Source organism: Chiloscyllium plagiosum, chromosome 4 (assembly GCF_004010195.1).
Source record: "Chiloscyllium plagiosum isolate BGI_BamShark_2017 chromosome 4, ASM401019v2, whole genome shotgun sequence".
In the NCBI taxonomy this organism is placed as follows: Eukaryota; Metazoa; Chordata; class Chondrichthyes; order Orectolobiformes; family Hemiscylliidae; genus Chiloscyllium; species Chiloscyllium plagiosum.
Window position 1 is genome coordinate 24,506,558 of NC_057713.1, and position 21,491 is coordinate 24,528,048.

The 21,491-nt window shown below is 39.9% G+C and overlaps 1 protein-coding gene across 4 annotated transcripts in view; it reads left to right on the forward strand.

Annotated features, from left to right (window-relative positions):
* The window catches only part of col22a1 (collagen, type XXII, alpha 1), a 302,096-nt gene that overhangs the window by 141,972 nt on the left and 138,633 nt on the right, over positions 1-21,491 (forward strand). For 3 of the 4 annotated variants that reach the window (XM_043687854.1, XM_043687855.1, XM_043687857.1), the window contains 2 exons: positions 10,662-10,718; positions 11,720-11,773. In XM_043687854.1, the coding sequence (XP_043543789.1) occupies positions 10,662-10,718; positions 11,720-11,773 (111 nt within the window). The remainder of the gene's footprint in view (positions 1-10,661; positions 10,719-11,719; positions 11,774-21,491) is intronic. The other variant, XM_043687856.1, reaches the window with a different exon arrangement.

Below are 21,491 nucleotides of genomic sequence, written 5' to 3' on the forward strand. Positions count from 1 at the left end.
CAGCAATCCCCAGCCCACAAGCCTCATTCCTGATGAAGGGCTTATGCCCGAAATGTCGATTCTCCTGCTCCTCAGATGCTGCCTGACATGCTGTGCTTTTCCAGTACCACACTCTTGTTTTTGATAGAGGCAGCCTATAATTCAGCTCAATAGACTTGCTGCCAAACCTAATGAATTTTAATTATTTATTTAAACTTAACAAGACAACTGCCAATTATGATGCCCAGCCACCCAATGTGTTCTGAGGGTGGAAATACAGTGGACTAGCCATCCAAACCTATTTTGTATGTTCCCCACACCCATCAAATGCATGGCCAGAGAGGGTACAGTAACCCTGTGAGCCTCCATGTTGATCATTAGCAACATTTTAAATTTCTTTTCTGGAAGGGCCAATGTTTTACATCTTTCAGATCCTCTAATTTTCTCTGCCTTATACTTTAGCATCTTGATGCATAGAAAATCCATCCCCAGTAGATTGCCTTTAGTTGTTAGCAGAATGCAGATTAAAATGAGAAACAAATTTCTGTCAAATTGGAAGTGTGAGAAATTGATGATGATAATTGCTGTTCAATGCTAATTTTCCATGTTTGTTTGAAACAACCTCGGATCTGAAGGTACAAATTGCACAATTGCATCTCCCGGAGTATTAGGCATTCATATATTTTCCAGCAAGTAAAGGATGGGTGTATCAAATCTGACATGAGGACGCTTTCCCTCACACAAAAAAGGATGGTAGTACACCCAGAAACATTCTTAAACAACGAATGGATAATATGTAATATTTAAGATGAAACTGATGTTCCATTCGTCACAGAAGATGACAGCTGGTTGTCAGGGACAAGTCATTGTTTGAACACTTCTGCCACAATTTAGTTTAAAAAAAACAAACACTTTTTAAGTGCTTCTGTGATATTTGGACTCAGTTGCTGTTCTTTTGACAGTATGTGGAACAAGAAAGATTCATTTCTGTCAATCAACTGTCCTAACCAAAACTGGCTATTTCCACGCTTCATATTTTTGACAGGGCCACATACTTTAACCACATTGAGACACAATAACAGATAATTGTTGTTCAGATGTACACAAACAAGCCAGAATCAGTAGTTATGCATCTTAACTACACAGAGCCTTTTGACCTTCATTCCTCATTGTGGGATTTCTTTCAACAACATTTTTTACAGCAAGAAATATGAAAACTAGTTGTTCTTTGGTGGTAGCAAGTACATGGATTACTTTTATGATCTGCAGCCTTCAGGGCACATACTGATTGTCCACTCTCTCAACGGACACACAGTGAGAGGGAGTATGGTATTCTAATCAGATCCTGGGTGAGATCCCCAATTCATTATGGTTCCAGGAGGGACACCCCAAGATGTTAAGCACCCAATGAGAAGGGAGTGAACTGACTCCCCATCTTTATTCACCAGCTCCTCATCTGTCCGAAATAAAGTTAAATTTAAAAGGAATCATAAGACCATAAGACATAGAAGCAGAAATCAGGCCATTCAGTCATGGCTGGTAAGTTTCTCAAGGAGGAGAAAGTGAGGACTGCATATGCTGGAGGTCAGAGTCGAGAGTGTTGTACTGAAAAAGCACAGCAGGTCAGACAGCATCTAAGGAACAGGAGAATGGTTTATGTTTCGAGCATAAACCCTTCTCCTTCCAGAATTTTCTCCTGGCCTCTGGAACCGCCCAGATGCCATTAGCCATGCCACCGCTCCTTCCACGACTGCCAGGGTGATTAATGATGTCACTCCATCCCCGCTGCCACCAAACGGCTCGCAGCCACTGCTGACTGAGATCGCCATCCACCCGACCACCTCTGCAACTGCCCAAGAAGACTACCACCGCAGGATCCAACGCCACCGCTAGATTCACCAGCACTGGCTGATTCCTGATGAAGGGCTTCTGTCCGAAACGTCGATTCTCCTGCTCCTTGGATGCTGCCTGACCTGCTGTCCTTTTCCAGCACTACACTCTCGACTCTGATACATTTCTCAATCCATTCTCTTACTTTCTCCCTGTAACCCTTGATCCCCTTGATACTCCAGAACCTATCTATCTCAGTCTTAAATATACTCAATGACCTGGCCTCCACAGACTTCTGTGGTAATGAATTCTATAGATTCATCACTCTCTGGCTGAAGAAGTTTCTCCTTATCTCCATTCTAAAGGGTATTCTCTTTACTCTAAGGCTGTGCCCTTGGGTTCTAGTCTCTCCTACCAACGGAAACACCTTCCCAGCATCTACCCTGTTCAGGCCATTCAGTATTCTATATGTTTCAATTAGATCCCCCCCCCCCCCCCCTGCACAAACTACTCCAAGTGTGGTCTGACCAGAGCCTTATAGATCCTCAGAAGTACATCCCTGCTTTTACATTCAAGTCTCTCAAAATAAGTGCCATCATTGCATTTGCCTTCCTAACTACTGACTCAACCTGCAAGTTTACCTTGAAAGTCCTAGACTAGAACTCCCAAGTCTCTTTGTACTTCAGACTTAGAAATCTTTTCCCTATTTAGAAAAAGATCCATGCCTCTATTCTTCCTACCAAAGTACATGACCTCATACTTTCTCACTATGCATTCCATCTGTCACTTCTTTACCCACTCTCCGAGCCTATCCATATCCTTCTGCAGCCTCTCCACCCTCTCAATGCTACCTGTCCCTCTACCTATTTTTGTATCATCTCTAAATGTAGCCAGAATGTCCTCAGTTCCTTCATCTAGATGTATGATATAATTTGTTGATGCATAATTTGAAAGGTCGTGGTCCCAACACTGAGCCTTGTGGAACACCACTTCTCACCAGCTGCCATCCTGAAAAGGATCCTTTCATCCCTCCTCTCTGCTTTTTATCAGACAGCCAAGCTTCTATCTATGCTCGCACCTTGCTTCTGACACCATGGGCCCTTATCTTACTCAGTAGCATCCTGTATGCAACCTTGTCAAAGGCCTTCTTGAAGTCTAGGTAGATAGCATCCAATGGCCCCCCTTGGTTTAACCTGCTTGTTTCTTCCCCAAAGAATTCTAGTGTATTTGTCAGGCATAACCTCCCCTTGATGAAGCCATGCTGACTTTGCCCTATTTTACCATACACTTCCAAGTATCCAGAAATCTCATACTTCACAATGGATTCCAGGATCTTACCCACAACTGAGGTTTGGCTAATCAGTCTGTATTTTTCTGTCTTTTGCTTTACTCCCTTTTAAACATTTTCCAGCCCTCTGGGATCCTCCCTGATTCTAGCAATTCTTGGAAGATCACCACTAACACCACTGCTATCTCGTCCACTATCTCCCTTAGAACTCTGGAGTATAGTCCATCTGGTCAAAGTGATTCATCCACCTTCAGGCCATTCAGTTTTTCTAGCACCTTCTCCTTGGTGGTAGCCAGCATACTCAGCTCTACCCCCTCGTTCTCTTAATTTTTGGGGATATTACTCATGTCTTCCACCGTGAAGACCGATGTGAAGTAATTATTCAGTTCCTCAGCCTTCTTCCCCTCTAATATCTCTCCAGTGTCACTTTCCTGCAGCCCAATGTCCATCATATATCCAAAGAAACTCTTACAGTCTTCCTTTATATTACTGGTGAACTTACCCCCATATTTAATCTTCTCCCTCCTCATTTCTTTTTCCGTTGTCCTCTGTTGGTCTTTGCAAGCTTCCCAATCTCTGGTTTTCCACTGCTCTTTGCCACATTATATGCTTTCTCTTTTGCTTCATTTTTTTACCAAAAAGGCATGCCATAGAGGCACGATAACTGGTTAATCAGGTGAGTTTGTAAGATATGTCAAAAGCTCTTGCTTGGAAACCCTTGTGAAGCTCAAATCAGACAAATTACCAAAAAGGGGTAAAATTCAGCCCTTTGATATGATTCTCAAAGTATGAATCCATGAATCTAATCCCTTGTGTACTGACCCCACTTCAAATTCATTAACATGTCCATGGATCATAACCCTGGGTCATAGATGGCTATAGTGTAACACCTTAACAATGTCACAATGTTCTTGATCAACCTCACCCTCCCCGCCCCCCCCCCCCAACCTCCTGCAGATAATGCTTCCAGCCAGAATCGACCCCTCCAGCCTACTATGACATTATGCGTGCTCACCTTTATCCTTTAAATTACCTCCATCACCATCCTCTTCCCCACTTCAACACAAGCCTCTGCTTCCCCCACTAACTCATGGACTGGACACACATCCTTGGCTTCCTGCTCAACAGCACCACCCTTTGACTGTACTGAGGATTAGCCCTGACCTATTATTCAATGTGGCCTTTTGGTTGAACAAATATTTGCCACTCAGACAGCTGGCACATGTTGTAGGTGTGAGATTGAGATCGCTGCATGCTGTAACAAGATTTCCCCAATGCTGGATGCATCCCAATCGATGAACACAATAAGAAGCCTGTCTGTGTATCTGTGCAAACGAGCAATGTGGCAGCCCTCATAGCCTTCAGATCCTGAGAGAGATGACAAAAGAGGGATGCCAACATGTTATCAGATATGCCACAGCATGGCAAGGCAAGGCATAGATGTCGCAAACATACAAATAGGCATTAAGAAAGTGTGTGGTAAACAAGCAAGCAAGTAGTTCTGAAATGCAGCCTGATCCAAACCAATGCATAAAGTGCTCTTGAAACAGTCTTTCAGTTGCTAGTTGCTGATTAACGTGCATTTCCTAAGCAGTTCTGAAGAAGGGTCACTGGACCCGAAACGTTGATTCTGTTTTCTTTACACACATGCTGCTAGAACGGCTAAGCTTTTCCAGTATTTCTGTTTTTGTTTCTGTACTTCCTAAGCATCCTGCAAGTGGGTTAGAGAGGAGCCATGAGAACCCTGAATGGCTCACAATTTTCAGATGGCAGTGTCAGTGGATGAGAAATATGTGTGGCCAGTGCTCATAGATCATGTTCTGAGATACTGGTAACCAACATGGATAGCAATTAGTTCAGTATTTTGTCTCTTTCCCTCTCTTCCAATACTATGCCTTGGTACAGCATTGATGACCATGGAGTTGCATGTTCATATTGCTATAGAGGTGTGGATCATCTTTGTTGGTGGCACATACATCCAGATTGTGAGGCTCTCCAGAAAGGTCATTCTTTGTCTACCTCAGCCTCTTGCAGCATAGATATTGCCCAGCAGCATCAGACTTCACAAATCACAAGTTCTTATTACATTAGTTCAAGCAACTTCAACAGTCGCTTCCCAGACTTAGCCAGTGACATTGTTGTGGTTTCAGACTTTGCTTGCACCTCTTTGTTGGTTGTGTGATTTTTCCAACATAGTTTCATTATTTTCCTGAGAAACTATTACTCTGTACTTCACTTATTCCCTGCATGTTTTGATGATTGCCCAACATTTGCTTTCACATGCCAGACCTAAGGGAGACAGCGTATGATGGTAATGTTACTAACTTTGTTATTCGGAGAGTCAGGCTAATATATTAGGGACATGGGTTCAAATCCCATCAAGGCATGGTGAACTTTGTATTTAATAAAAATTTGGAATAAAGATCCAGCCTAATGCCGACCATGTGTTGCCTGTCGTTTAAAAGAAAATCTGATTCACTAATGTTTATTAGAGAAGGAAATCTGACATCCTTACTTGGTCTGGTCCAATATGTGATTCGAGATTCACAATAATGTGGTGGCTTGCCATCAAGTCCAAGTCCTATGAATGAATTGAAGAAAACAAGCTCTGATGTAGCATGCCAGATAGTCAGCTTTGTTCTCACGGTTATTTTTGTGTTGCTAATGTTCATTCATAATTATTTTTAAAATGCGTTTTTACCCATTCTAATTCCTTATTCCTTGTTAACAATCTGCCTGCTGACAAAATTTGTTGACCTGTTTTGCTTTTCTTCTTCAAAGTTGATAGCAGAGGTCTTGCATTTTGAAAACTACAAGACATTCTGCTTTCCAATAATTTTGCCCAGCTTTTTCATCTCATTTTCATTCACGACTCTCTTCAAAATCTCTTGCAGTTTCTTTTCAGAGTAAGCAATAAGAATAGTGTCATTGGTATTTCTTATGTTATTAAGGTTGTTGTCTTCAACTAATAAGATCTTCAATCTCTCTAAGATGTTTTCACCACACAAATCAAATAAGTCTGGGGCAAAACCATATCCCCATCTGATCCATCCTTGAAACTTCACAAAATTGCTGAGACCATTCTCAACTTTTATAATTGCCATTTGATCCCAATGAAGATTTCTTATTATTCTAAGATTTTGGGCAACAAGGTCAAGAGATTCTAACACAGTCATCTGTTGTTCATGCTTTGCTATGGGGTTGGTTCAGTTGGTTGGATGGTTGATTTGCGAAGCAGTATGACTTTGATTTCCCTTGTCAGCTGAGGTTACCATGAAGGACTCTCCTCCTCAACCTCTCTCTTCGCCTGAGACAAGTTGACTCTCAGGTTAAATCACCTTCAATCATCTCTCTCTGTAATGAGAGAGCAGCCCTATGGTCTGGAAAGACAATGGCAACTTGACTTGATTCATGCTTTGCTTTATTAAATATCTTAATCAACAAAACTCATGAATGCATCTTTTTTCATCTCTATAGCTCTTTCTGATCATAGTAGGTGTGTCTTAAAGATTAAAATTCTGAAATTTCTGACAATACTGTGCTAATGGTCCTATTCATTGTTACTTGTAAAGGATCTTGGTAGTGTGATTCTTGGTGAGTGTGAAGCCCCGGCTTTCTAGGAAGGCCATGCATTTATTTAAGTCTTCATTTACTGTCAAACTTCACTGAAGGTGAGGGTCAGTTCATCCATTCTAATGTCCTCTAAACCTTCAATTTGTACGCTAATTATTTCATCTGGCTCTTTGACATTATTGGCCCAGAAAGTCTGAGCAAGATCATTGATCTTTTTAAAAAAAAATTATCTTCTGATATGTTCTGCCCTGTAACTTATTGGACACGACCATCCTGTTATGAAACAGAAAGGAAAAATTTGAAAATATCACACCTAGCAGTGGAGTGGATCAGCTTGATAACTACACCCCCTTTATCAGCAGTAACCATGATGTTTACTACGATATAAATGTCCACAGTTTCTGTAAAAAGCTAAACCTGTGAGATATATGTTAGGTAACATGGCAGGTTGAGAAATAGTGTCAGGTGGGTTAGGAAAGCAGCTGGAAGAGGATGGCAGGTGTGTGTGCAGTTATGGTGCCAGGAGAGTAAGGTTGTGTTGGTCATTGATAGATTAAGGGGTAGGGTGGTTAGTGGGTTGGGAATGCAGGGTACCAGTTGGTATTGTAGACAGGGTTCCAGTTTGTTTAGCATCATAGATGACTAGATGGGTTAGTAGGGTAGGATACTTGGTGTGTTATTACATCAGGTGGCAGGTAAGTGAAGGATGTAGGGTGCCAAGTGGGTGAGGTCAGACTGGCAAGTAGATTAGGGCATACATCATTAAGTAAGTGAGTGAATCTTGAGAGTAGGCTGAATAGTCAGATTAGGGATAGGTGTTGCGCCTGTTGAGGTTGGATTGTGGGAGGCTGGTGTTGGTTGATGATGGGGAAGGGAAGGGGTGTCGTGTATGGTCAGAGGAAGCCAAAGGAGAGTCGGGGGGCATGTTATGTTGATGGTAGGGTGTGATGGGTTGCGTGAGTGTGCTTAGCTCTGGCATAGGAGGTTTGAAAGACTGGTATGCCAGGGGTATGTTGGGTACTTGTGAAGATTTGGCGGAGGAGTTACAGGAAATGAGGCTAGTTTTGGGTTGTTCAGATATTGGAGGGGATATGCATTCAGTTAAGATGGATTTGGTCCAGAGTGGCTGGTTAGAAGTATGTAAGACTGGGGAAGGGAAAAAGAGTGCCAGTAATAAATTGCGTGCTCTGTTTAGCAATCACTCAAGATTTAGAGCCGGTATAATCTTCTAATTTTTACAGTGTAACTATTGAGGCAGAATCTTGAAAAATCTCTGATTCCCAGGGGCTTGCAGATGCAAAGAAATTTCACTTTCCCTAGTACTTTCCATGCAGTGAGCTGCATTGGGATTTTCACATGATCACGGTACAGAACCTAAACTGCAGAAATGACCCTCCAGCAAGGGAACTCATTTGTTTTCATCTTATTTATTGCTGTTCTTACTACACTTTTCATAATCTTTGGACCATATTGTTTTCTTAATTTCCTTGTCTGTTCTCCTCAAAAACATCTTGTAAATATGTGATCCATCTTTCAAGTATTTGAGTCATTTTCCATGATAACTTCCCCGTATTTCCCTGTGATGCATCTGGCAGACTTTCCTGTGATTTCCCTAATGACTTGATTCATTGTACTTGAATCCATGTTTTAACTTTGATCTACCCCTTTCTATGTTCAGCTCCTTTCTCTTCTCTTCAAACCATTCTTGTTTGGTCTATTTCTCTGATCCTTGGTATTTGCACTAATCTATTTGCTTTACCTTCTTTCTGTCCTCCCACAGATCTAGTTTTTCATCTGGTCATCCATTTTTGTTTCTGACTTTTTTTAATTGGAATGCTTTTTTTTCATGATTCCAAAACTGATACTTTGAACATTTTGCATGTTGAATGTTTCTTTTTTTGTTGTCTTCATGCAATTTTAAGTTGTTTTGAACTTCCCTTGGAATGTTTCCTTTGAGTAGATCAGAAATCAGTGCTCAAAATCTAATCTGAGTAGTACAGTGATAGTTTCACTTCATTCATGTGTAAATCACAAAACCCTTTTTTTAAAGTTGCATTCTCGGGTTAGCTGTTAACAATGGTGATAGCTATAAAGCTATAAAGCTCCTTCATCCTCCTGATGAAGGAGCGTCGCTCCGAAAGCTAGTGTGCTTCCAATTAAACCTGTTAGACTATAACCTGGTGTTGTGTGATTTTTAACTCACTACTCAGATTAGATTTTGTGCACTGATTTCTGATCTACTCAAAGGAAACATTCCAAGGGAAGTTCAAAACAACTTAAAATTGCATGAAGACAACAAAAAAGAAACATTCAACATGCAAAATGTTCAAAGTATCAGTTTGCACGTTCTCCCCGTGTCAGGTGCTCTGGTTTCTCCCAGAGTCCAAACATGTGCTGGTCAAGTGAATTGGCCATGCTAAATTGCCCGTAGTGTTAGATGAAGGAGTAAATGTAGGGGAATGGGTCTGGGCGGGTTGCTCTTCGGAGGGTCGTTGTGGACTTGTTGGGCCAAAGGGCCTGTTTCCACACTGTAAGTAAGTAATCTAATCTAAAATATCTCATTGCAGAGAGCTTGAATTGTCTGCTCTAAGTTTGATTTTATGCAGGAATTTGTATTCTGCACTGAAACTTATTCATTATGACAGGAATGTCAGATGTTCAAAGTTGACCAAATTTCAGGTCTCTGCAGGATGCATGGTTTCTTTAAAGTTGAATAATAGAAGATTGCCAGCACTGGAAAATGATTCAGCAATTCAGGAAACTAGGCAATTTATTAGCAATTCCTTCACAAAGAATTTATGAACATCTTCACAAATGGAGTTATTCATTGTATCTCACACTAAGCATGTCATATTGCAGTAGGTACCACGTGGTTTCCTGTTTGCATAATTGCAAAAAGATTTATTAAACTTTGGTCCAAACAGAGTCTTTTTAGATAAATTAAAAGTAATCAAACTTGGCATAATTTGCCAATAATCACAGAGAAGTATTTTGGAGACACATCTCTGTGGTGCAAATATCAGTGCTTTGCAAATTTAACTGGTCCAACAGCTAAATGTAAAATAAAATCAAAATAGTCTGAATGCTGGAAATCTGAAATGAAAGCAAAGTGCTGGAGAATTTTAGCAGGTAGACAGAGAAATAGAGTCAACATTTTAAGTCCAATTACAATTGTTCTTTAACCTTTTGGGCCAGAGGATCTGAACAAGTCTGATTGGATTTGAAACTTGTTTTCTCTCTCCCAAGCTGCTGTCAGAATTACTGAATTTGTCCAGCATGGTCTGATTTTGTAATTGGTAAGGGAAGCGGGAATAAATAAATAGAAAATGTGGAAATACAAGTGGGGAGAGACCAAAAACAGATTGCCATCTCCCACTTTATACAAGAGCCCGAAGTTGAGATGTATCACAATTTGTGGAAAATGTGATGTTTTGATCTGGCAAGCTGTTGTATAATGATAATTACAGGTCGTTCTGCTATAATACACATTTCATCAACGCGAATTCACTGTAATGCGATTGACGAATTAGAGACGCTGCTTCTAAAGCATGAACATTTAAGACCTGTGTTGGCTGTAACACGATTATATCACCAACACTTTAAACATTGCTTCTAAAGTGCGATTTTTCTATAACATGGGGTTGCACAAGAATGCGGCCATTGCATTATAGAAGAACTGACTGTACTGACTAGGTCCATTGCAATGCACAAACTCAAAGTATAAAATGTGAATTCTGGTTTTAATCACATGAGTTCCAACAGAGATCACTCATTAGCATCAAGCTATGGGTGATATTTTTTTCCCTCTGTTCTCTCTCACTGTCCCAGAAAAGGATCACTAAGGAATATTTTAATATCTAAAAGTGTTACTCTAGCTGAAACCAACTAGGTTGATGGAAAGAATCATACCTTGGAGATTCTTGGAAAGGAAAAGATAGATTCAAAATGTGGATAGTTCGAGACAAAAATGTGCTCACTTTTTTAATTTCAGGGAATAATTATTGGTTTTCCTGGCCTACCTGATGTGGAAAGAGCCAAAGGCGAAAAGGTATAGATCTGAATATATGCACTTCTTCTGTGAAATAGTCATTTTAAACAATGGAGTTTCCAAAGACATTCAACCCCATTTGGTAATAAAGGCATGGAAAATCCTGACAATGGTTTGCATCCTCAGATTCTTCAAGTCTGAGCTGAAAATATTTGGTGTGTACAATAAAAGAAAATGCAGTGTAGGAGTGCACTTTATTTTACCTGGATGTTTTTATAATTGAGATTACATCCTTTCTATTCTATTGTAATAAAATGGGTCAAATTTTATATATTTTTCAAGCAATTCAATACTTCTTGAAAGTTTTGACTGAATTTCTAATTAGCAATTCAAGTAAAGTAAATAACAGGCAGTCATTTGTCTGTTACCCATCAGTAAGTTTGAGTTCTATCTCTGTACATCTTTACCTTTTTCAGTCTTTCCATTCCTTTACAAGGTGTACATAATGAAAATTTAGATCCTGTGTCTCCCCTTCTCTGCAGTTCTTTGCACAGTTGTGGGCACCTTGATACTGTGATTCCAGGACACACATCTCAATATAAAAGAAATGCACCCCACTCTAATCAGTTTGATTCAGTTGCCATCATTTTGCTTCTTTTCTGACACCGTCCTCCAATGTTTTAGTTGCATTATCCAGATTAGCACTCGTGCACTGCAGTGGGAGTGTTTCTGGTCCAGGTTGATCTTTGGATGAGATATAAAACTATATATCTCTTCAAATGGATTTTGAATAATAATGTTAATATTTGGAGAATAGTAAGAATCTCTCTTCATATCCAGTTAAATGTCTCACACTCGTAAAATCTCATTTCACCTTGATCACCATTTTCTGTTTGGGGATGTTACTATTGTGAAATCAGTGCCACAGTTACTTACATAACAAAATTCACTGCACTCCAGCTGTGCATTATTGAGTGAAAGTAGTCAGGGGTGTGGGGCGGTGTTGTGCTCATTGATCATCATCATCAGAGCCTTAACTTTGCTTTCTTTCTGGTTTCCAGGGTGATCCAGGTCCACGTGGACAGATAGGACCAATAGGCCTGAAAGGAGAAAAGGTAAGCATGAAAAATCCCACTGTATCAAGATATTCTTGATACTCAACATCTCAACATATAAGTATTTTGAATCAACAGTTGAGTTTGTTTCAGGATAATAGCTACTGGTGATAAGAGGACAGCTATTAAGTAGGACAGCTGTAATAGCTTGAAAAAACTAACTAGAGATTCGAAACTTACCATCAGAAATTTATTAAAATAAGACAAAGAACAGTGGATGCTGAAGATCTGAAATAAAAGCAGAAGTTCTTGGAGAAACTCAGCAGGTCTGGTAGCATCTGTAGAGAGAAAGCAGAGTTAATATTTCAAGTCTGAAGAAAGGTCACTGGATTTAAAATGTAACTCTGCTTTTTGTCCACAGATGCATTGAGAAGAAGGCTTTATGAACATTGGTCGGTTTTATTCTGTAATCTTACAAAATAAGCCAATAGGGAGTGGGGAGAACTTAAGTCATGATCTGAAATGTTGCTTACTTAACATTGTTTAATTTTATTTTGCCTCAATTGAGTACCTTCTGCTTTTTGCTTCATGTTCCTTTTTTTAATTAACACACTGCTGATCAAAACCATTTCACAAATGGCCAATACTCGAGGAAGAAGTGGGTGAACAATGAGGAGGCAGGAATGGAAATATAATTGGAAGAAAATGTAATTTTTTGCCATGGAACAAAGGGCCCATTCACTAGCAGACATCCTTGTGAAACTTGGGAATAGAGAAAATTTGTGTTTAAAACAAGTCAGCATTAAAATGTGCCTGTGAGGTCAATTGTATCAAATGATTACACAAAAAAAGCTGCTGAAAGGCTAGTCAGCCATCTGACCCTTTTTTTTGTACCAAGTAAGTTTCGGGAAGTTCTGTTTATTTGTACTGGCAAATTCCATTGAAAGTGCTGTGACAGAAATAAAGAGCCCACGGTTATGCAAACTGGAAGTCTGCTTTAACACTGGTTGTCACATATATTAGAACTTTTGTTTCTAGTGCTGCAGAAATGCAAGAATGAAACTTCACGTATTAACAAAATTTTCATTATAAGAAAGCACTAAAATAGGTCAACTTGGGCCAAAGTTATGTGAAAAGACAGGGATTCCGAGCTTTAGTATTTGGATGAGGCAGTTGATGATTTTTGTTCAGAAGTGAAACTGGTACTCAAGGATCCTACATTTTGTGACATCTGCCATATTGATGTAATTGTCAACAGTACTTACCTCAAACAGGTATCAATCCCAAAAGCTATGTAAATCCATCGAGCCTAATATCTATTTCACGTATCTTCCAAAAAACTTATGACACCTGACCATACTGCAGGCAGTTTCTTAGGTGCACATCAGACAATATTTTAAATGAACTGATGGCAGCTGTCAGCAAAGGATACAAGCACTTAAGCTGAAGAACCTAAAGGACAAGAAGAGCTCACTAATATTGTGTGTCACTGTCAGCCATCGGTCAGCACTATCCCAATCTTACCCTCTCTCCACTGCTCCCTACTCCATTCACAGTTGCTCCAGCACCATCTTTTACATTGACCTATTTTCATCCACCTCATGACCATCCCAATTTCCTCAGGACAGTTGGGAGCACACTTGTCAACACCTGGTGAAGAATGATGACCAATTATGTGTGATGCATTTGTTCAGCAGTTTGGTGTCCCGCTCCACATTTGACAATTGATATGTACCCAAAGACAGACAAATTAATCTCCAGGCCCAAGGTAATTTTGTGGTCATATTGTGGGTTGAACAAATGAACAGATGTGTTGTGAGTGCCTGGATTTCGTGGTGGCATTGACATGAAACTATTGGTAATGAATATGTTTTCTTCAATAAAACTGGCAGCTACATCTGGAGTTTGCATGTATAGAATAATGCAGAAAACCAGAAGTTGCTGGCAGTGATTCAATGCTTATCGAGAGATTTAACTGTTAAGGTTCCCTAACAACATTTCCAGAACAATCAGTGAATTCACCAAAAAAACCTCTATTTACATGCTGTTAGCTTTTGTTATCCAAAATTCTTGAAAATGAGGAGATCCTTTCCTTCCAGTTATTGTTGATATTAAACACTGAACCTAAAAGGTAAATTTGAATGTTGTAGGATTTGTTAAATTGTTCCATTATGATTTTTAAAATGCACATTTTTTAAAAAAATATAAATTTTTCAGTTTGTTATATTAAGATTTTAGCTTCAATCTTAAGCCACTCATAATCATCTGTCTTGTTGTATGAAGATTAAATGTGGAGGTTAAAGTGTTTTTAACTTCTTGGTGAGATGTTTGATTAGCTTCGACCCTATTTGCTGACATTACTGCAGTTGCATGTATGGACATTCCCTAGGTTTGGCAGCAGGTTAAATCTATAATCAGGAAAGGGACAGACGTTGATATAGAGTTTGCTAGATTTTTATGGAGAGGCATCTTATTGAAGAAGCAAAACATTACTGATTGTCTATCTTCATGGACAAAGTTTAAAAAATCACACCAGGTTATAATCCACAGGTTATTTGAAAGTACAAGCTTTCGGAGCGCTGCTCCTTCATCAGGTAGCTAGTGGGGCAGAATCATAGGACACAGAATTTATAGTCAGAGATCAAAGTGTCATGCAACTGATGTGATGTATTAAACAAATCTAGATTGCTGTTAAGTCTTTAATCACTTAGAATGGGGATACAGGCTTAGAATAATTAATATGTAAATCCCAGAACTCTTTTCAAGTCACAGTCTGGAGATAACTTAAGGTTTTATAAAAAAGTGGCAATTCAGCTCAGACAACACATTGAAGGTGTGACGTTAGAGTCTGTATCCTAGTTTGGTTCTATTTCTAAAGTAGGAATTTATAAAATGTCATAGGGACTGACTGACTAAAGATTATGCGCTTTTTGAAAATGTACAGAAATGCCCAAGAACCAAGGAATTTGTGGAAATGAGGAACTGAAAGAAATTAGTATTAAGATAAAGGTCACACATGAAAAATTAATTGAATTGAAGGTTGATAAATCCCTTGGAGCAGAAGAGCTACATTCAAGAGTTTTGAAGGAGATGGCTAGGGAGATAATTGATGCATTGGTAGTTGTCATAAATATAACCCCATTATTGAAGAAGCGATGCAGAGAGAAAAGGAGATCTATAGGTCTGTTAGTCTGATGTCAGTAGTTGGTGAAATGTTAAAATCTATTATGAAGAATGAGGTAAGCATACAATTTGGAAATAATGAAATAATTAGGTGACATCCTGGATTCAAGAAAGGGAAATTGTGGTTTTTTTTTTACAATGTTTCTTTTAATATAAGTGAAAGTGATCCAGAGGATGTGGTGTGCTTGAAGATTCATAATGTTTTGGCAAAGTCTCAAACAGAAGGGTAGTAAGAAAAATTACAATGCATGGAATTAGGGCTCACATCCTGGCATGGAGTATAAATTAGTTCATAAACTGAAAGTAGAGAAGAAGAATCAATGTGTTATTCTCAGGATCACTAGCTGTTACTAGTTGGGGTTCCATAAGAATCGATGTTAGGTTCACAACTGTTCACAATCTGTGTAAATGATTTGGATGTAGAGACCAAATCTAACCATTCCAAATTTGTTGATGACATAAAGCTAGGTGAGAATATAAGTTATAAGCACGGTACAATATTATCAACAGCATCAGCATGGTTTCATGAAGGGGTAATCATCCCTGTCAAATATGTTAAAATTATTTGGAAAGGTAACAGACATTATAGATAAAGGGGAACCAGTAATTTTAACATAAATGTGATTTCCAAAACTTGCTCAATAAGGTACTAACATAAGGCTGCTTAATAAAATAAGAGCCGTGTTTGATGTTGGGAGTAGTATGTAAGGCTGGATAGATGACTGGCTGATTGATAGTACATTGAAAGTTGGGATAAGAGGAGCATTTTCAGGATAGCAACCTGTCACAAATGGAGTGCCACAGGGATCAGTGCTTGGACCACAAATATTTAAATTATATATTAACAACTTGGATATATAAGTGAATGTACTATAGCCAAGGTTGCAGATGACACAAAAATAGTTGGGAAAGCATGTGACAAGGGTGAGATAAAGAGTCTACAGAGGGATATAGACAAGTTAAGTTAGTGGACAAAAAATTCTAACATTGAGTGTATAATTTGTGAAAATGTGAAGTTATCCACTTTGGCCTGAAGAATAGAGGAAGTGAATGTTATTTAAATGGGGAAAGACTGCAGAAAGCTGGATCACAGGATTTGGGATTTTGGGGAGCCTCCTGTATAATCAGACAATTCTAGTATTCAAGTTCAATGCATAATAGGGAGTGCAAAGGGGATGTTGACCTTTATTTCAAAGTGAATGGCATATAAAAATAGGGAAGACTTCGTAAAAGAAAGGCCTAGGAAAGCTGTTTTCTATTAGTAAAGGGATCAAGAACAAGAGGTTATAGATTTAAGAAAAGATGTAGAAATTGAAGAGGGGAGTTGAGGAAAAATGCTTTTACCCAGAGGGTGGTGGAAGTCTGGAACTCATTGCTTGAAAGGGTGATTGGTCGGAAACTCTTGCACAGTAATCAGTATTTAGATATTCACTTGCAGATGGAATTCAGCCTGGAAAAGTAATGCAAAAGGAAGTTGCTGGAGAAACTGTGAAGTCAGGCAGGATCTGGCATATATCCAAATTATATGCTTACCTCATTCTTCATAATAGATTTTAACATTTCACCAACTACTGACATCAGACTAACAAATCTATAGATCTCCTTTTCTCTCTGCATCGCTTCTTCAATAGTGGGGTTATATTTATGACAACTACCAATGCATCAATTATCTCCCTAGCCATCTCCTTCAAAACCAGTGGTCACAGGGACCAAAACATTCACTCTGTTTTCTCTCCATAGACACTTTTTCTTTGCAGCAATTTCTGTTTGTTTTTCTGATTTTCAGTAACTGCAGTTCTTTTGCTTTTTTGAAAAAGTGATGCACTTGGGGAGGGCTGATAATTCACAGGATCACATTATGAATAGCAGCATCTGAAAGGTATTGAATATCAGAAGGATGCTGGTGTACAAATTACGAATTCTTGAAGGTCGTAAAATAGGTAAATAAAGTGAGTAAGAAAGCATATTTATACACACTTATTAGCCAAGCTATACAAGAGCAAAGAGGTTATGCTGGAACTGTCTAACATTGGGTAGGCCATAACCAGGGTACTGTGTTCAATTTTTGCACCACATTATTAGGAAAGATGGAATTACACTAGGGGAGTGCAGAGGAAATTAACCAAAACATGTTTTAGGCTGGAAGGCCAAAGCTATGAGGAATTATTGGTTGTTTGATGTATGATGAGGTTGTTTACCTTTCAGGAACAAGAGTTGAGACAGGTCCTGATAGACATATATAAGATTATAACAGTTACAGGTGAGTTGGATAGAATGGCACATTTTCTATGAGAAGAGGGATCAATAGACAGAGGGCATAGATTTAGAACAGAGAACAATGAAAATTAATGCAGTGGAATAGGCCCTTTGGCCCTCCAAGCCTGCGCCGATCCAAATCTGCTATCCAAATCTGTCGCCCACTTTCTAAGGATCTGTATTCCTCTGCTCCCTGCCCATTCATATATCTGTGTAGATACTGCTTAAATAACACTATTGTGTCCACCTATACCACTTCTACTGGCAAAGCATTTCAGGCATCCACCACCCTCTGCGTAAAGAACATTCCATGCATATCTCTTTTAAACATTTTCCCTCTTACTTTGAACTCATGACCCCTAGTAATTGAGCCCCCCACTCTGGAAAAAAAAGCTTCTTGCTATCCACCCTGTCTATACCTCTCATGATTTTGTTGACCTCAATTAGGTCACCCCAGCATCTGCAGTCATTGTTTTTACCTTGTTTTCACCCCCAACCTCTGTCTTTCTAATGAAAATAATCCTAATCGACTCAACCTCTCTTCATAGCTAGCACCCTCTATACCAGGCCACATCCTGATGAACCTCCTCTGCACCCTCTCCAAAGCACCCACATCCTTTTGGTAATGTGGTATTATTGTATGCAGATATTGTGTCCAACTATAAAGTCTTATACAACTGTAACATGATCTGCCAACTCTTGTCCCGTCCAATGAAGGTAAGCATGCCATATGCCTTCTTGACTACTCTATTGACCTGCATTGCCACCTTCAGAGTATAATGGACCTGAACACCCAAATCTCTCTGTACATCAATTTACCCCAGAACTTTTCCATTTAATGGATAGTTTGCTCTTGAATTGGATTTTCCAAAGTGCATCACCTCACATTTGCCCAGATTGAACTTCATCTGCCATTTCTTTACCCAACTCTCCAATCTATCTATATTCTGCTTTATCGTCTGACAGTTCCATTCACTGTCTGTGACTCCACCAATCTTAGTGTCATCTGAGAACTTGCAAATCAGACCACCTATACCTTCCTCCAGATCATTTATGTATATCACAAACAACAGTGGTCTCAGCACGGATCCCTGTGGAACACCAATAGTCACTGGCCTTCATTTTGAGAAACTCCTTCCACTACTACTCTCAGTCTCCTGTTGCGCAGTCAGTTTTTTATCCATCTAGCTAGTTCATTCTGAACCCCATGCGACTTCACTTTCTCCATCAGCTTACCTTGGGGAACGTTATAAAATGCCTTACTGAAGTCCATGTATCTGACATCTACAACCCTTCCCTCATCAATCAACTTTGTCACTTCCTCAAAGAATTCTATTAAGTTGGTAAGACATGACCTTCCCTGCACCAAAACCATGTTGTCTATCACTGATATGCCCATTTTCTTCCAAATGAGAATAGATCCTATCCCTCACTTTCTTCTCCAGCAGCTTCCCAACCACTGACATCCAGCTTACTGGTCAAGAATGACCTGTAGTAGCCCTGGTACCCTCCTTAAACAATGGGACAACATTAGCAATTCTCCAGTCTTCTAGGAACTGACCAATGTTCAAAGATGTTGCAAAGATATCTGCTAAGGCCCCATCTATTTTCTCTCTCGCTTCCCTCAGTAACCTGGGATAAATCCCATCTGGACTTGGGACTGGTCCACCATAATGCCTTTTAGAAGACACAACACTTCCTCCCTCCTTATGCTGACTTGAGCTAGAGTAATAAAACATTTATCCCTAACCTCAACATCCATCATGTCCCTCTCCTCTGTGGATACTGATGCAAAGTACTCATTAAGAATCTCACCCATTTTCTCTGACTTCACGCATAACTTTCCTCCTTTGTCGGTGAGGGGGCCAACCCTTTCACCAGTTAACAACTTGCTCCTTATAAATGAATAAACGGCTTAAGGATTTTCCTTAACCCTGTTTGCTAAAGATATTTCATGACCCCTTGTAGCCCTCATAATTTCTCATTTCAGATTGGTCTTACATTCTTGATATTCTTCCAAAGCTTCATCTGTCTTCAGTCACCTAGGCCTTCTGTGTGCTTCATTTTTCCTCTTAGCTAGTCTCACAATTTCACCTGTCATCCATGGTTCCCTAATTATGCCATTTCTATTCCTCATTTTCACAGGAACATGTCTCACCTACACTCTCGTCAACCTCTCTTTAAAGGTTTCCCACACATCAAATGTGGATTTACCTTCAAACAGCTGCTCCTGATTTACATTCCCCAGCTCCTGCCAAATTTTGGTATTGTTGTCCTTCCCTCAATTTGACACTCTTCCTTTAGGACCATTCTCCTCTTTGTCCGTGCATATTCTAAAACTTACAAAATTGTGATCACTGTTCCAAAATAATCCCCGACTGAAACTTTAACCACCTAGCAGGGCTCATTCTCCAACACAAGGTCCAGTATGGCCCCTTCCCGAGTTGGACGATTTACAAATTGCTCCAGAAAACCCTCTTGGATGTTCCTTACAAATTGTCCTCCATTTAGACCTCTAACACTAAGTGAATCCCAATTAATGTTGGGAAAATTAAAATGTATCACCACCACCCTGTTGCTCCTTCATCTTTCCATAATCTGTTTACATATTTGTACCTCTATCTCATGTTTGCTGTTGGGAGGCCTATAGTATAGCCCCAACATTGTTACCGCACCCTTCCTATTTCTCAGCTCTGCCCAGACTGACTTACTGTTCAAGTCCTCCATAGTGCCCTCCTTCAGCACAGCTTTGATATCCTCTCTGACCAGTAATGCATCCCCTCTACCCCTTTTACCTCCCTCTCTATCCTGCCTGAAGCATCGATATAACTGAAGTTGCCAATCATGCCTTTCCCTCAACCAAGTCTCAGCAATAGCAATGACATCATACTCCCAGATACTAATCCAAGCCATAAGTTCATCTGCCTTACCTACTACATGTCTTGCATTAAAACAAATGCATCTCAAACCACCAGTCGTTTTGCTTTCATCATCTGCCCCCAGCCTCCTCTTACCCTTTGTCATGCTGACTTCATTATCTAGTTCCTTATAGGCTTTAGTTACTACCTCCTTACTGTCCACTAACCTTCTCATTTGGTTCCCATCCACCTGCCATATTAGTTTAAACCTTCCCCAACAGTGTTAGCAAAAGCACCCCCAAGGACATTGATTGCAGTCTGGCCCAGGTGTAGACCATCCAATTTGTAATAGTCACACCTCCCCTAGAACTAGTCCCAATGTCCCAAAAATCTGAACCCCTCTCTCCTGCACCATCTCTCAAGTCACGCATTCATCTGCCTATTCTTTCATTTCTATTCTGACTAGCACATGGCACTGGTAGCAATCCTGAGATTACTACCTTTTAATTTGGCTCCTGTATCCCTAAATTCTGCTTGTAGGAGCTTATCCCGTTTTTTAACCTATATCATTGGTGCCTATATGCACCACGACAACTGGCAGTTCACCCTCCCCCTTTTAACATAAGAGATGGAAGGGAGAGAGAGTTGAAGATTTTTTTTCACTCACAGCATGGCAGGAGTCTGGAACTCACTGCTTGAAAAGATTGGTGAGTTAGAAATATGTAAACAGTATTTAGATATTCACTCACCATGTCATAGTCTCCAGGGATAAAAAGCTGAAAAACAGGATTAATGTAGTCAAATATTTGTTGATTGGTACAGACATAATGGCCTCCTTCTGGACTGTTAAAGCCAACAACTGTACAAGGCATTCCTCTGCAAATCCCACTGCACTCGTCGAATCCCTGGACTGTGTCACTCCATGATCCTGGGCCATTGCTCAGTGTAATTCCTGTGGGAGGGACCACAGCAGCTATCTGGTTCCTAATATGCCAAGTTTTCCCAGGAAGAGACAGCATGGTATCTCGCAAACTGAAATGGCCGAGACCACCATTCATAAAATCCCCTTCAGGAGTAAATAACTCCTGCTACACATAACCTGAGACCATTATGCAGATGTATTGAGTATAATTTGAGTATAAGCTTTGGTTCATTGAGAAATTGCACTGCTGAGTTGTGGTGTGACATTTCCTCCTTTTGGACCGGTGAGCCTGACCTCAGTGGTGAGCAAGTTGTTGGAGGGAATCCTGAGGGACAGGATGTACATGTATTTGGAAAGGCAAGGACTGATTAGGGATAGTCAACATCGCTTTGTGCGTGGGAAATCATGTCTCACAAACTTGATTGAGTTTTTTGAAGAAGTAACAAAGAAGATTGATGAGTGCAGAGCAGTAGATGTGATCTATATGGACTTCAGTGAGGCATTCGACAAGGTTCCCCATGGGAGACTGATTAGCAAGGTTAGATCTCATGGAATACAG